Source organism: Sporobolomyces salmoneus, assembly GCF_050403485.1.
Source record: "Sporobolomyces salmoneus JCM6883 DNA, S_salmoneus_JCM6883_v1_ctg66, whole genome shotgun sequence".
NCBI classification, from domain to species: Eukaryota; Fungi; Basidiomycota; class Microbotryomycetes; order Sporidiobolales; family Sporidiobolaceae; genus Sporobolomyces; species Sporobolomyces salmoneus.
The window spans coordinates 1-14,917 of NW_027481097.1; the positions used below are offsets into that span (position 1 = coordinate 1).

At 51.6% G+C, this 14,917-nt stretch overlaps 6 protein-coding genes across 6 annotated transcripts; 3 read left to right on the forward strand and 3 right to left on the reverse strand.

The window, feature by feature from the left end:
- Positions 1 to 1,005: 1,005 nt before the first annotated feature.
- JCM6883_003030 (uncharacterized protein) lies at positions 1,006 to 4,116 on the forward strand (the record flags this gene model as incomplete). The annotated part of the gene is made up of 11 exons (XM_076634616.1): positions 1,006 to 1,194; positions 1,296 to 1,424; positions 1,500 to 2,057; positions 2,126 to 2,187; positions 2,274 to 2,376; positions 2,445 to 2,579; positions 2,651 to 2,852; positions 2,920 to 3,001; positions 3,067 to 3,106; positions 3,171 to 3,247; positions 3,321 to 4,116. 11 exons carry the CDS (start codon positions 1,006 to 1,008, stop codon positions 4,114 to 4,116), a joined length of 2,373 nt encoding a protein of 790 aa, XP_076485364.1.
- Positions 4,117 to 4,324: 208 nt separating this feature from the next.
- On the reverse strand, positions 4,325 to 6,895 carry JCM6883_003031 (uncharacterized protein; the record flags this gene model as incomplete). The annotated part of the gene is made up of 8 exons (XM_076634617.1): positions 4,325 to 4,460; positions 4,527 to 4,636; positions 4,702 to 4,803; positions 4,870 to 4,955; positions 5,019 to 5,952; positions 6,021 to 6,281; positions 6,350 to 6,427; positions 6,623 to 6,895. The coding sequence occupies 8 exons, from the start codon at positions 6,893 to 6,895 to the stop codon at positions 4,325 to 4,327; spliced, it is 1,980 nt and encodes a 659-aa protein (XP_076485365.1).
- Positions 6,896 to 7,059: 164 nt separating this feature from the next.
- Positions 7,060 to 10,523, forward strand: SEC27 (coatomer subunit beta'; the record flags this gene model as incomplete). The annotated part of the gene is made up of 12 exons (XM_076634618.1): positions 7,060 to 7,077; positions 7,169 to 7,229; positions 7,298 to 7,304; positions 7,377 to 7,425; positions 7,492 to 7,758; positions 7,821 to 8,038; positions 8,113 to 8,480; positions 8,540 to 8,949; positions 9,010 to 9,284; positions 9,361 to 9,851; positions 9,931 to 10,374; positions 10,438 to 10,523. The coding sequence occupies 12 exons, from the start codon at positions 7,060 to 7,062 to the stop codon at positions 10,521 to 10,523; spliced, it is 2,694 nt and encodes an 897-aa protein (XP_076485366.1).
- Positions 10,524 to 10,770: 247 nt separating this feature from the next.
- On the reverse strand, positions 10,771 to 11,498 carry SRB7 (Srb7p; the record flags this gene model as incomplete). The annotated part of the gene is made up of 5 exons (XM_076634619.1): positions 10,771 to 10,847; positions 10,910 to 11,089; positions 11,154 to 11,277; positions 11,336 to 11,373; positions 11,471 to 11,498. The coding sequence occupies 5 exons, from the start codon at positions 11,496 to 11,498 to the stop codon at positions 10,771 to 10,773; spliced, it is 447 nt and encodes a 148-aa protein (XP_076485367.1).
- A 302-nt stretch (positions 11,499 to 11,800) lies between these two features.
- On the forward strand, positions 11,801 to 12,390 carry RPS12 (40S ribosomal protein eS12 RPS12; the record flags this gene model as incomplete). Its single annotated transcript, XM_076634620.1, has 3 exons — positions 11,801 to 11,902; positions 11,971 to 12,249; positions 12,319 to 12,390. The coding sequence occupies 3 exons, from the start codon at positions 11,801 to 11,803 to the stop codon at positions 12,388 to 12,390; spliced, it is 453 nt and encodes a 150-aa protein (XP_076485368.1).
- A 680-nt stretch (positions 12,391 to 13,070) lies between these two features.
- Positions 13,071 to 14,889, reverse strand: IDH2 (isocitrate dehydrogenase (NAD(+)) IDH2; the record flags this gene model as incomplete). Its single annotated transcript, XM_076634621.1, has 10 exons — positions 13,071 to 13,160; positions 13,245 to 13,344; positions 13,433 to 13,516; positions 13,577 to 13,629; positions 13,707 to 13,994; positions 14,066 to 14,235; positions 14,301 to 14,484; positions 14,559 to 14,590; positions 14,648 to 14,723; positions 14,845 to 14,889. The coding sequence occupies 10 exons, from the start codon at positions 14,887 to 14,889 to the stop codon at positions 13,071 to 13,073; spliced, it is 1,122 nt and encodes a 373-aa protein (XP_076485369.1).
- Positions 14,890 to 14,917: the final 28 nt, after the last annotated feature.

A 14,917-nucleotide genomic window follows, 5' to 3' on the forward strand; every position in this document is an offset into this window, starting at 1 on the left:
GAGTTCCTCGGAGCTGGTAACTCCGATAAGGCCCTGTTCTCCGAGGGACGTGCGTTTCGAGTTGCAAAGTCGCTCGTCTTCGTTTTCCCCTCGAGTGATTCGTTCTTTGCGCTAGTTCCTCGGTCTTCACACTGCTCGTTGAAGAGTAGATACAGATGGACGGGCGATGAAATCGCATCGATTTCAAACGAGTGAATCTGCGAGAGCGATTTGTGCCGCTCGTGCAAAATCTCCTTCTCCTCCGCACGAGTCACTCTGATCCTCGTCGCAGTCTTTCGCCTGTCTAAGTCCAGTACCCGGGAGATGCCAGATGACTTGACGGAGGCATGCGAAGACGAAGCTGGATTGAGTAGCGCTCCCGAGTTTCGCAATTCACCAATTTTCTGAGCGGGAAAAGCATTGGCATCGCTGCGGATATCGAGCATATGTGTCTCCAGCACTACGCTGCCGGGATAGACCGGAATATCGCGAAAAGGTGCAGCCAGGAAGTCGCCCTGGTCGAGCTGAGACGGACCATTTTTCTCAGAAACCGTGTCTCGATCTCTCGCTTCATCACAAACACGCCTCAAAGTCGTACGCCGACGGCTCAGAGTTATACGATTCGCGGAGTCGACAGCAGACCGCGCGAGGTGAGGTTGTCTGCGCGCCAACAACAGCTTGATCAAAGGAAGTTTCGACAAAGCAAGGCGCGTAGCGCAGTCGGGACGATTCGGGGGACCTCGATTCCTTGCCGAAGCCGATAACAGAGTCAGGTCCCTTCGTGCAGAGTCGGGATGCGAACTTCGGTGCACCCTGCTCGAAGTTGGGCGAGGAAATGGCGCTTTGCAAGGCGCTTTGTAAGGAGGAAAAGTCTCCGTGTCCGCGAGAGGGTAGATCGCCATGGAAGCGGATCCTAGAGCGAAATAGCTGGAGAAGAGTACACAGAGAGCAACGAAGCCTCGCGGACGAATGAAGTTGACCTCTCAGGCTCTCAGCCAACTTTGACCTGACTTCTCTCAGTCGACCATGAGTCTACCCTACGACCAACAAGCAGCTCTAGAAGCAGTCATAGGCGCGCTCTATCACCTTCAATCCCCTCCTGGACCCTACGGCAAGCGATATTATTCCCTCATCTTTCGAGATCTCCCCGACCGCGAAGAGTACCCAGATTACTACTTGATTATCAAGGAACCACGCGCATTGAATGATATTTCGGTAAGCTGCCCAGCCTCACCTCCTCCTGCTCCCGCTTCGCGTGAAGGCACCTCACAACTAACTCCAGTCCCTCCTTCCCCCTTCACGCCGCCGCTTAATAGGAGAGTTTACGGCATGGGAGGTATAGGTCACCACAAGGAGTGGCATACGATCTCTTCCGAATCTGGTCGAACGCGAGGGAGTACAATCAACAAGGCAGTCAAGTTTACGCAGATGCAGACACGCTCGAGGTGAGTCCGTTCTCTCCAAAGATCGCTCCGAATCATCCGAGCTAACCCCGTACCGAGCGAACGCTGGGAAACTAGCAATACATGAGAAGAGTTTGGCAAGAACGCTCCCCTCCCCTACCTCCGTTCGATTCTCTCCCCCGACCCGGGACTATCCCAGCTGTGAACCAGTCTATGCCCACTCCGTCTGCGTCCGAATCGGAACGCAAGGTCAAACGAATCAAGCTCACAGGAGCGTCTCTCGGGGGTTCTTCGACCAAGATTCGACTCGGAGGACCTAGCACTCCAGCCCCTGCCCCCTCACCAGCTACGGCTACACCAGGGATCACGCTCAAGCTAGGGGGAAGGACCGCCGCGAGTAACCTCGGAACTCCCGCTGCTCTCCCTTCACTTCCTCCCCTGAATCTTCCAAATTTGCCTCCTCCACCGCCGGTACCTTCGACCTCCGCTCTCGCGAGTCCAGGGGTCAGTGGAGAACGTGGAAGCAGTGCGGTACCGACGAAAAAGGAGTCCAAGAAGAAACGAAAGCAGCAGTCAGTCGATCCAGACGGGGACGGAGAAGGCGTTGTCGGTAACGCCGGACCACCAATCGCGACAGTCCCGGATCTAGAATCTGGATGGATGGCAAATGACAACGTGAGCGATCTCTACAAAAGCTTCCAGAGTCCTATCTGAAGCCATACTGATGCTCACGGTCTCTGCAGTCGAACTCCGCTCAACTCTGGCTCAACATACTCAACAAGCTTCGCAGTCACACAGATGCAAAGTGAGTCGCTTCTCTTGTTGCGTCGGTTGCGTCGAATTCTTCGAGATTATCAAGCTGATCCATTCATCGTGATGTCTCTGTTTCAGCGGTCGTATCTTGGCAACACCTTTGCTAGACCTTCCAGATCGAGCTTCTCGACCGGACTACTACCAACTGATCCGAAACCCAGTTGCTTTGAGCACGATCGAGGTTCGTACACTTTTCTTCGCAGCTAGCCTGCGTCGATAGATTCTGATGACGCGTTTGAAACGCCATAGGCAAAGATTCGATCGGGTGCTTATCCCAATTCTGAAGCTTTCGATCGAGATCTCCACCATCTTTTCGAAACTGCCAAAGTTTTCATCCGTCCCGAAACTCCCGGAACGATTTACAGCGATCTCCTGGTGCTTCAGGCGAGTCTTCCTCAGCTACTTCACTATCGAGATGAGTCCGGCATCCCACTGACGTACGATTACCCATACAGCGTCTCTACCACGAACTCACCAAACGCGATGCTCAACTCGAAGCAGCAGTCAACGCAACAATTGCTGCCGGACCCGTTCCCGGTTTGGTCAAACGAGAAGAAAATGCTACAGGGGAAGTCGGGAAAGCAACTTCACGGCCAACAACGAAGGACAAGGTGTTCCTCGACGGAATCAACTTGAAAGGAGACTTCCTCCGAGTCGGTTCGTCAATCATCCCTCGACTTGCAAAACACCTCACTTCAAGCTAATGTTTCATTCTCTCGTATAGGTGACTGGATCTATCTGAGCAATTCTCGCAATCCCGGAAAGCCCATCGTCGCGCAGATTTGGCAAACGTACAGACGAGCCGAGTCAGTGTTCCTCGACCTTTCCCCTGCCTGAATACGACTGACCGAGTCTGTTCTCGACCATTTAGGTCCTCTGAACGATACGTGAGCGTCTGCTGGTACTATCGCGTAAGTTTTGCTTCGACTTCTCCTCTAATCCACTCTGAAGCTGAAAATCGGTCTATCTTCATAGCCCGAAGAAACGATGCACCCCGCGACTCGAATGTTTTACGAGAATGAAGTATTCAAGACCTCGATCTTTATCGATCAGTGAGTTACCACTAATCGCTTTTCCCTCTTTCCCCTTTGCATGAGAACCTCGCTAAGTCCTTTTCCTCCACAGCCACGTGGAAGAGTTCGTTGGTCGCTGCTGCGTCATGTATCATACGAGATACAAAACGGGACGACCTAAACCTCCAAGCTGGACTCCCGATGTCCCACTCTACATTTGCGAATATCGATACAAGGACGAAGCAAAGTCGTTCAAGAAGATCAAGAACTGGCCATCCTGTATCCCAGAGCAGATTCGCGCCCACGAATACGATTTCGAGCCTTTCGCGAGCGACAACGTCGACGCTCCGATCAGAATCAAATCTCCGTTCGTTCGCGGTGTCGTCGGGACTGGAGGTGTACAAGAGGACGAGTACAGTACCGCTCAAAACGGAATACCTTCTACCACTTCAAGAGACGTCCCGTCGACGAAACCGGTTTCGATGGATCTCGACGTGCAACCCATTCGAGAGGATCTCAGAAAACTTGGTTCCGCAGAGCCATCGAACTCGTCGTTCGGAGTAGGAATCGATCCTTCACTAGGCAACTTCGATGCTTCACTTCTCGCCGCCCCGAGTCCGGCTTTCCTGGCACCTTCAACCCCGACGGCTGCTGGTGAACTCGATACTACGGACTTCTTCACTCCTCTTCCCTCGGCACTCAGTGAGCCTTGTTTTTCCGTCAAGATGCAGATTCAAAAGCTGACGACGGTCTGTTGTGCAGAATCAAAATTCCGCAACGACGCTCTTGGCGATCTCTTGTGGTTCGGAGCTCCCGCCATCTCGCCTCCGTTGGTGAACAAACCAACTCATTCGTTAGCCTACTTGTACTGGAGGGTACGACAACAGCGCGAAGCTGCCGACTCTTGATCACCTCTTGATCACCTCTGTTGTAGTGTTTCGTCTGTTCCTCGTTTCGTCGATCGTTCTGTTTTCCTACTCTCCTCGTTCTCTATGACCCTGTATCTTCCGAGTAATCGAGCGTTGCAACGAATGAAAGTGGCAGAAACATGAATAGTAGAGACAACAAGCAAAAGGGAAAAGAAACTATGTTCAGCGAACTCCCTCGTTCCGAAAATCAATCTTCCTCCATTGGTGATCCATCACCATCCCCGTCTCCATTGTCTGATTCCATCTGCTCTTGCTGCCCGCCGTAAGAAGTCTGACTGTCGCGAATACTGGCAGACAATTGTCTCGCAGGTCTCTTCCTTTTCCTACCAATCGTCGACGGTAGTGTGAGCAAGGATGAGCAAAGTCAGGCAGCAGTGAAAGGTACATACTTGCGGGCTTCGTAGTCTGCGACACTCCTCCGAACGGCTGATTGTAAATGCATCAATTCGGGAGGAAGCGTTTCCCCAGATCTGAGACCTCGCAAGAATCTTTGACGGACCTGCAGATCATTCACCATCAATCAGTTTCATGGACGAGGACGAGGACGAAGAACGAGGAGCTCACTTGGTGGTAAGCCCTCGTCGGACATAGCTTCGCGACCGAATCCCATGCACAACCACATTCAATGACGGCCCTGAGTAGCTGTTCATCTTCTTGAACGTTCCACTGTACACAGGAGAGACAGATGGTCAGTGCCCGGCGTACCGACTAGGATCAGGAAGGAGAATTCACCTTGATGTAGGGAGATCTAGCTTTCTTTTCTCCATTCGCATCGAGTTTCGGCTTTCTTGAGCGTGGATTATACGGTTCCGCATCATCTGTCGATTTTTGCGAGTGATGAGCACGCGTCCCGAGAAGCAACTGAGTAGGAATTCGCTTACTGCCAGTTCCCATCGCTCCAGCTGCCTCGGAAAGCAAATCGAGCGCCGAGGGTGTTCTTCCGACTGGCTTTCCTCCACTTCCGCTGGCCCCACCTCCGATCATGTTCATTTCGATTTCGTCGAATTTCGAACCTTGAGGAGCAGTCGGCGTCGAAGCGGAAGGAACCGCATTACGTTGAGGGCGTGATGGTGGAGCCGCGACAGGCGCCGGTCCGACTGTTGGTAGGCCACAGAGAGCAGATGCGATTGGCGGCGGCGGGTTCTTCTCGAATTCGGTCGAAGCCTCGCGGTTTTCCACCATATCTCCTTGTACTGGTCGATTTGCAGCGAACTTTCCGACGAGACCGTTTTGACCTGGGACGTTCGAGGAGGAAGTAGAAAGCGTAGATTGAGAGGCGGCGAGGGGAGGAGGTATCGGCAATTCGTCGGTGGCCTGAAAATCGAAGGGAAGAGAGGAGGCGAGATCCAAATTCGTACCGATCGCGGGAGATGTAGAGTTGTCGTAGTTCGTCGATTGACCGCTGTTTGGTTGATGTCCCCGGAGTGAAGGAGGGACTGGCAGTTGGAAGGTCTGAGACGTGTCCTGATCGACAAGGGAAGCGTTGGGCAAAGGTAACGCTTTCGGCGGACGAGGAGGATCGACCGGTAAAGGAACGATGGCCTGAACGATTTCTTCAGCTTGTTCCTGAATCGCTTTGTCGAGTGGTATCCTCTGAATTCTCCGAACGTGACTCAAAATTTTGCCGGCTTGAAGGAGTAGTTCTGCTTCTGCGTCGCCGAGGAGAACTGCACGAGATCCAGGTTTCACGGCTGATTCGGGAGGAAGGACGATGTGGGCGTCGTGAACGATAAGAGGTACTCCTGTTAGGTAGTAAGGGCGAAGTCGACGCAGTTCCGAAGTGAGACGCGAAGTTTCATTTTCGCTCGCTTCGAGCTGTTCCAAGAAGGCAACGATTCAGCTCAGTGTGCACAATGGCAGCCAAAGAAGAAGCGAGAACTGACTCGACGTTCGAGATGACGGACATCGACTTTCAACTTGCGATTCTCTTTCTTCAACCCTTCTCCTCCCTCATTCGCTGCTTGTTCAGTGTCGGCCTTTACGCTCACGGAGGCGTTTTGAAGCTTCCTCGCAAGCGCGATCGATTGACTGGTGAGCTGATTGTTCTCGCTCTGCAATCGGGCGAGATCGACTTGAGGCGACGAAGCGTGCAAAATCGCGAGTTCAGTTTCGAGTTTCGCGATTTTGGACTTGGCTTGTTCGAGCTACAAAGGGTGAAGTGGCTTCAGCTCTTCTACACTTAGGTGCATTGAGGTATAGGAAGGAAGCGTACCTGTTCAAGATATTCGGTTCTTTCGAGTTGACGGAGAGAATCGAGAGCGACGGCATGTTTGAAAACACGTTCAAAACCCTGACCACGAAGCGAATGAGTTGTCAACCGCGATCGTTCGATTCTAGGAACAGAACGACAGGAGTTCATGTTCTTACTCTTGAATCCTAGTTGACACGAGAAGATTCAGAAAGTCAATTTCCTCTGAACTGACATCCCCCACAACAAACGAGAATCTAAACCGTGAGAGAGAGAAAGGAAGGGTTCTTAACTCACCCCTTTACCACTCAACGTTAGCAATTCTTCCTTCGAAAGCAGATCTGTGCTGGTGTGAAGCGAGCGAGAGGCCCTCGCGGAGGATTGTTTCGATTCGAAAAATTCTGTTGGATCTTCGCGACTGCTCGGAGGCGTGACAAGGTGACTTTGTCCATTCTCATCTACCGAGAAGCTGTACTTCGTGGGGTCGACTCGGGGTTGCTGGCTCGAGGATCGGAGTCGAAGGGAAGGAGGAGGAGAAGGGGAAGGAATGAGACCGCTCGGAGAAGCCATCGAGGGCGGAGGCGATGGGCTGTATCTTTGAGTCACTGGATCTACTCTGGATGTGCTGAATAGTTGTCGACGTAATAAGAGAGGAAGAAAACGAGCGAGAATTCGAATCTCCGTAACCGTTCATCTCTTGCTCTAATTTCCACAGTTCCCCTCCCTCTACCTAGATGCTGTTAGACATCAACGTGAGTGATATTCCGATAAGCTTCTGTATGGAGCCGCGCTCAGAACCGTTCGAGTTGCTAATCCTCGAATCTCGTCTCTGCAACGTGACAGCGTCGTCTACTCGCGCGATGCGCACGGGTTAAATCGGTAGATTTCCATCCTACAGAGCCTTGTGAGTGATAGTCGCATCTTCCAGTCGTCCACGGAGCTGACTCTTGTATTCTCGAATTCGTGTCAAAGGGTTGATGTAAGTTTATCGACTCTCTCTCGCTTGAGGAAGGACGGTAGTACGGTGCTGATTCATTGTCCTGCTTCACAGTACGGGACTCTATACCGGAAATGTCATCATTTATCACGTCGACACTGGAGTGAGTGTTTCCCTCTCTCTCTTCGCGTCTGACAGCTAAGCTGATCCATTCGCGATTGATCGATAGGCCGTGATCAAGACGTTCGAAGTTACAGAAGTACCAGTGCGATGTGTCCGGTTCATCGCGCGCAAGAACTGGTTCGTGTGCGGTTCCGACGATTTCCACCTTCGAGTTTTCAACTACAACACTGGCGAGAAAGTCACGGCGCTCGAAGCTCATCCCGATTACATTCGATGTCTCGCTGTCCACCCGACTCAACCCCTCGTTCTCACCGGTTCCGACGACATGACGATCAAATTATGGGATTGGGAAAAGGGATGGAAATGCATCCAAGTTCGTTCCTCACTGCCGTCTAACCGAGGTGCGATCTTTGACTGATGAGGACTCAATGACAGATCTTCGAAGGTCACACCCATTACATCATGAACATTGCGTTCAACCCGAAAGATTCCAACACCTTTGCTTCTGCTTGTCTCGATCGCACCGTCAAAGTCTGGTCACTCGGTTCACCGACAGCAAATTTCACTCTCGATGCTCACGACAAAGGTGTCAACTACGTCGAATTCTATCATGGAGGAGACAAGCCTTATCTCGTAACGACGGGAGATGATCGGTAAAGCAAAATTTTGACCTCTTCCAGCGTCATCTCGATCTTTACTGATCACAAAGCCCTCGTGCGAAATACAGACTCATCAAAATCTGGGACTACCTCTCGAAATCCTGCATCCAAACCCTCGAAGGTCACACATCGAATGTCTCTTTCGCCATCTTCCACCCTTCGTTACCCATCCTCGTTTCCGGTTCCGAAGACGGCACGGTCAAGATCTGGCATTCTTCAACTTATCGACTCGAAAATACTCTCGACTATGGCCTCGAACGAGCGTGGTGTGTCGCTTACGCGAAGAAAGGAAACGATGTCGCTTTCGGATTCGACGAGGGAGCAGTAGTCGTCAAAATTGGTCGAGAAGAACCCAGTGTCAGTATGGATTCGGCTGGAAAAGTCGTCTACGCCCGAAACGCTGAGATCTTGACAGTCGCCCTTCAAAGTGCCGCCGGTGAGTCTTTCTGTCGTTTCGTTACCCGCTTATCGATCTGATCGCACCTCTCCGGATAGACGAAACGATTCCCGACGGACAACAACTATCGGTCGCAGCAAGGGAACTCGGCAACACGGAAGTCTATGCTTCTTCTCTCCAGCACTCACCGAATGGTCGATTCGTGACCGTTTGCGGAGATGGAGAATACATCATCTACACTTCGCTCGCATGGAGGAACAAGGCGTTCGGTGCCGGAGTCGGTTTCGCATGGGCAGGAGATTCGAACACCTACGCCGTTCGAGAAGCTGGAAGCAAGATCAAGGTCTACCGAAATTTCAAGGAGAGACCTGGACTCGTTCACGCCAACTACACGACCGATGGGATCTACGGAGGAACGCTCCTTGGAGTGAAGGGAATGGGCTTTGTCGTTTTCTATGATTGGGAAACTGGAACGATCGTGAGAAGGATTGAAGTCGAGGCGAAGAGTGTTCGTTTTCTCCTCTCTCCTCGACAGATTGTCGAACTAACATCGTTCGCGATCTCACAGGTTCACTGGTCCGGAACTGGCAACCTCGTCGCAATCGCAGGGGAAGACTCGTTCTACGTTCTTCGATTCGATCGCGACGCCTACCAACAGCGAATCGACAGCGGTGCAGAACTCGACGACGAAGGAGTAGAGGAGGCGTTCGAGCTGGAAGCCGAAATCGCCGAATCCGTTCAGACTGGAAAATGGATCGGAGATTGCTTCGTTTACACGACTTCGGCAAATCGACTCAACTACCTCGTCGGAGGTCAGACTCACACTATCACTCACTTCGATACGTAAGGCGATCTTTCTCGAGGTTTTGTTTGCTTGTCTTGTCGATCGAGTCTGACGCCCGTTCGTCGTGATCTTCAGTCAAATGTACCTTCTCGGCTACCTACCGAACCACAACCGAATCTACCTCTGCGACAAGGACGTCAACCTCTTCGCATACTCACTCTCACTTTCCGTCATCGAATACCAAACGGCGATCTTGCGAGGAGATCTCGACTCCGCTTCCGAAATTCTCGAATCTGTCCCTCAAGAGCAACGCAACCGTCTAGCCTGTTTCCTCGAAAGTCAAGAATTACGGGAGCTCGCTCTCGAGATTTCGACCGACCCGGATCACAAGTTCGACCTAGCGATTCAACTCGACGATTTAGAAACCGCTCTTCGAATCGCTCGTGATTCACCTCACCTCGGCTCGCAAAGCAAATGGCGGACTGTCGGAGATCGAGCACTCGCAGGATGGAAGGTTCAACTCGCAGAGGAATGCTTCAAGCAAGCGAACGATCTTTCGGCTCTGTTACTCATCTACACTTCGACGGGAGATCGAGACGGACTCGCTCGTTTGAAGGATCTCGCTGGTGCGTTAGCACTACAAAGTTCTCTCTGTCGATTTCGTCCCGACTGACTCTTGTCCTTGCGGTCCTTTTGTTTGATTAGTCGACCAAGGTCTCTTCAATATCGCTTTCGCGGCCGCTCTTCAAATCGGCGACAACGAATCCTGCGTCTCGATTCTCCTCGCGACCGATCGTGCACCGGAAGCTGCCCTCTTCGCCCGTACCTACGCTCCCTCACAAACATCTCGTGCGGTCAAATCGTGGCGAGGTCAACTCGAAGCCGCCAAGAAACCGAAACAAGCAAGTGCGATCGCCGATCCTGAGGAGTACCCTCAAGAGTTTGGAGAAGGATGGGAGGCAGCTCTCGAACGGGAGAGGAATGGTGGAGCTGTTGAAGATTTGGTTCAGATCGAGAATGGGTACGAGGGACATGAGGGAGAGGAACAGGCTCAATTGACGAACGGAGTAGAAGGTTTATCGCTCGAGAACGGTCACCGAACGTCTTATGAGGATGACGAGGAAGATTTGATGGGAGGAAAGGACGAAGGCAAGTCAAACTAGCCTCTTTTGAAAACATTCCTCGTAGTTCTAACTTTTTTTCCCCATGCAGCCTCGCTTCCGCCGCCAGTACCGCTCGTGAATGACAGCGCAGCATCACATAGCTATCAACAGGACGAGGAGGATCTGCTAGCATGATCAAAGAGAGTTCTCAAACGACGAAAACAAAACTTTTCTTGGAGTGCCGGCGTGTCTTTTTAGTTCTCTCCTTTTCATACCCTTCTCGCTCAGCCTTCTTTCTTTAGTGTGTGTGTGTCTGTGTGTTATACAACGAGATCTCCCATCTTTTGGCTCGAACGAGTTTGCGAGAAGTGTGACAATTGCGGAAAACGACAGGCAGGGGGTATCTACAGCATTTGGGGGTATCAGGACTTCGTGCTCATCCTCAGGACTGAGTCGGAGTCGTCGTCGACGATTCGAGGATCGCTTTCAGACTATCGTTGAGCTGAGTTTGCAAGGATTCTGTCGACAAATTATGCGAAGATGAGTTTCTCGCCTTAGAAACAACGATAGGAGCGACTCACCTGCTTCGTCTAGCGCAGTGAGATACTCTTTGTTTGCTTCCTGTGCCTCTGCTTCGAGATCCGCTAGATCGTGCTCTGTCCGGAGTTCTTGCTCAGAAGGCGGAGACGGGAGCGAGTCGATCAAGTATTCGAGCTGCTTTGCTTTCCGCAGAAAGTCGGACACCAACTCCTTGCGATTTGCTATCATTCAGGCACGAAAGAGTGAGTCTCCTCTGCAGGGTAGAGGCGAAAGAGGACGATTTACCTTCGAAAACGTCGTCGGAATCTGCGTGAGGTATCGTCTGAGTCACGGGGTAGTTCTCGTTCAGCTGCTTGAAGTTGGATTGGCGAGATAGGTACGATATGCTCGAATACATGATCTTGATGAGCTACTTGTGGGCTGGAGAGTCAGCCAACTCGTTCCAAAGCGAGAAGAGACAGACTCACCTCATCGATACTATTCTGGGTTTGAGTGAGTCGATCCACTGTGATCAGAAGCACGAGAAGGTTGTTCAGACGGGAAGTGGTGGTGGGGGAAGGAGAGAGAGGAGGGAGAAGAGAGAAAGGGAGTTTTCGGCTCACTGTGTCCCAGTTCTGCTTCTGGCTGCATGTGAAAGAGGTACGGCGTATGGACCAACTCGTAAAGACCTTGTGAAAGGTTGGTCGAGGTGGAGTGAGAGACCTTGGGAGAAGATTCTCTCGACTTCCCTTCTTTCCCTCATTCGCTTAGGACAGCATCACCCATTCTACTGCCAGTGAGTCTTCCCTTCCCACTCAGTGCCACCTCGTACCGCTCCTTCAAGCCCCCGTCGTTCCTTGTCACTTCCTGATGAGGATCGAGATTTTTTTCTTCATCTCTTCACTCGATCTCACGGTTGACTTTCGATCTTTGCTTGCTACCCGCGACAGAACATGAGTGATAACGGAAGCGAAACCCCTGTCGTCGACAACGTTGAGGTTGAAGAGACTCAAGTCCAAGAAACCGAAGCTCCCAAGGGAAAAATGTCGGTTGAGGTGAGTCTGCTCTCCCTGTGCGGAATGGCCATCGAGGAGATACTGATACGAGAACCATGGTTATCTAGGATGCTCTCCAACAAGTCCTCAAGATCGCTTTGGTCCACGACGGTCTCTCCCGAGGTCTCCGTGAGGCCGCCAAAGCCCTCGACAAGCGTCAAGCCCATCTTTGCGTCCTCAACGAGGCCTGCACTGAAGCAGAGTACACCAAGCTCATCGAGGCTCTCTGCGCTGAGCACAAGATCAACTTGATCAAGATCTCTGACCCCAAGCTCCTCGGAGAATGGGCCGGTCTCTGCAAGGTTGACCGTGAGGGTGTTGCCCGCAAGGTTGTCGGATGCTCCTGCGTGAGTTTTCTCTTGCAAATTCCGGCGATGACGGACAACGGAAACTGATTCTCCCTTAATTTTACACAGGTTGTCGTCAAGGATTACGGACAAGAGTCTGAGGCTCTCTCCGTCCTCCTCGAGTACTTCGCTTCCCGATAAACGTCTCGACAGGGATTCCTTTAATACTCCTTTAACCCCCAAAATCAACAAACTCGTTTTCCCAATCTCTCTTTCGCTTATTTTCGATTTTCTTTTTCACCGAAACTCGATTTCCCCTGCTCACCTACTCCAACCTCGCTTTCTAGCCCACCTGATCCGGCACCCATTCGATTTTACTGTCCTCTTAGTTGAACGACGATGGAAGAGATGAGTTTCGGAAACGGTTGAAGCTGGAAAATGAGGGATGACGGGAGGTGGATTCAGAATGAAGGTTTTGGCGTTTTGTTTCTCGACGTATAGATGAAATGGACGATTGTGGACGAGCAAAACCAACGGATCGAGTCACAGTTTTCTCTCGAGAGTCGACCTCGAGGCATTTTGTTTCTTGATCTCTATGTAGATTGCGATGGTGAAAAAGGAGGAGAGGGAGTAGTCGGAAGAAAAGACAGAAAGGCGGACGACGTTACATCATGGGGATCGAATGAATGAGAAAAGTGCAAGAAGAGTAAAATGGATGAAGGGAGATAGAGAGAGAATCGACTCGAATTTTTCGGAGGCAGGGGTCAATCTGCACGGGAACCGATGAAGTGCTTAGACGAGAGAAAGTGAAGGGGGTTGGGGATATCTAAAGTGATGCAGAGGCTGGAGAATATATTTTCGGATTTGGCAGGGTAACCTTTTTAAAGCTTCTTGAGGATCTCGGCGGTGTACTCGGCAGTCGAGGCGTTACCTCGAAGATCACCAGTGATCTTCTTTCCTTCAGCGATGGTCTGCGGCGACGCAAGAGTGCAACGAAAGTATCGTCAGTATCCGCTCCGCAATCGAGCAATTGACGTTGTGAGGAGGGAGCTTACGGAGAGAGCAGCGTGTTCAATCTTAGCAGCGTGGTCGAAGAGGTTCATGTGACGAAGCATCATGATACCGGAGAGGAGGAGAGCGGTAGGGTTGGCCTTTCTGTTGGTCATTCGCGAAGAGACAGAAACGAAAATACAACCATCAGCTCCGGACAAAGTAACAGTGCGAGAAAGAACGTTCAACGTACCCTTGACCGGCAATATCGGGAGCGGAACCGTGAACAGCTTCGAAGATGGAAGCGTCCTTTCCAATGTTACCAGAGGGAGTAAGTCTGTCAAAGAGCCAGATTTAGCTACATTGATACAATCGGTAGAACACGAAGTTGACTCACCCGAGACCTCCGATCAAACCAGCGCACATGTCGGAGAGAATGTCACCGTAAAGCTAAAATCACAATTTCCGGATTCTTGTCAATTTTTCGAAGTGCTAGTAGTGCAGTCGACACTGAGTGGGAGACTCACGTTGGGCATAACCATGACTCGGTCAGCGTAAGGGGCGGGGTTTTGTACAACCCTCAAGCAAACACGGTCGAGAAGATCCTCGTCGTACGTGACGTCGGGGTATTCAGGAGCGATCTCTCGGCACGCTCGGAGGAACATACCGTCGGAAAGCTTCATGATCGGGGCCTTGTGGACGGCGGTAACGTGAAGACGCTTGTTGGAACGAGCGTATTCGAACGCGTAACGGGCAACTCGGGAAGAGGCTTCGTGAGTGATGAGTTTGATCGATTGAACGACACCGTCAACGATCTATCAGGTATGGGGGCGTCAGCTCGCAACTCGTGAAAGGTCATTCGAACAGCAGGGAAAAAGGGACTGACCTCGTGCTCGATACCGGAGTATTCTCCCTCAGTGTTTTCTCGGATGATAACAGAGTCGACGTTGTCGTAAGGAGTCTTGAAACCTTCAACTGATCGGCAAGGTCGGACGTTGGCGTAGAGGGAGAAGGCACGACGGAGGGTAAGGTTGAGGGAAACGTGACCCTTTCCGACTGTTTCAACGATTTCAGTCAGTTTCCACCGGTCTCGTAGAAGTCCCACCGTGACTTTGACGTACTGGGAGTAGCAAGGGGACCTTTGAGGGCGATAGTGTTCTTCTTGATCGAAGCGACAGCGTTGGCAGGAATAGTCGAAACTCCGTCAACGATCGTAGGGGTAACATCGACTTCTTCCCAAACGATGGGAACGTTGGCAGCCTTGAAGATTTGCTTGACCGACTCGGAGATCTCAGGTCCGATACCCTACAATGTCACGAGAGAGAGAGGAGGAATAAACATGAGAACGAAGTGAAAGCTTTCGAGGGCGAATTACGCACGTCTCCGGGGATGAGGGTTACGTTGAAAGTACCTGAACAACGAAAGCTGGTCAGTTCGTGCCTCGAGAGGAGAGAAAGGAGCTGCTTACCATCCGAGTTGCGATCACCGACGAACGAAGGGACAACGGCTTGTTTAGGGAGAGCCGAGTAGGATCGAGCCGAAAGCTGAATACCCAAGAGCACAACACGCGTAAGTTCACGCGTTCGGAAGCAGGTCGAGGTTGGCAGAAAGACCGAACGAAGAGAGCGAGGGAAAGATTCGAGTTGGAGAAGGAAGAGGACCTACGGGGGTGGCGCGGAAGGAAGATCGGAGGGCTTGACGGGCAAACATGACGGTATACAAGGGCGAGAAGTCAAGG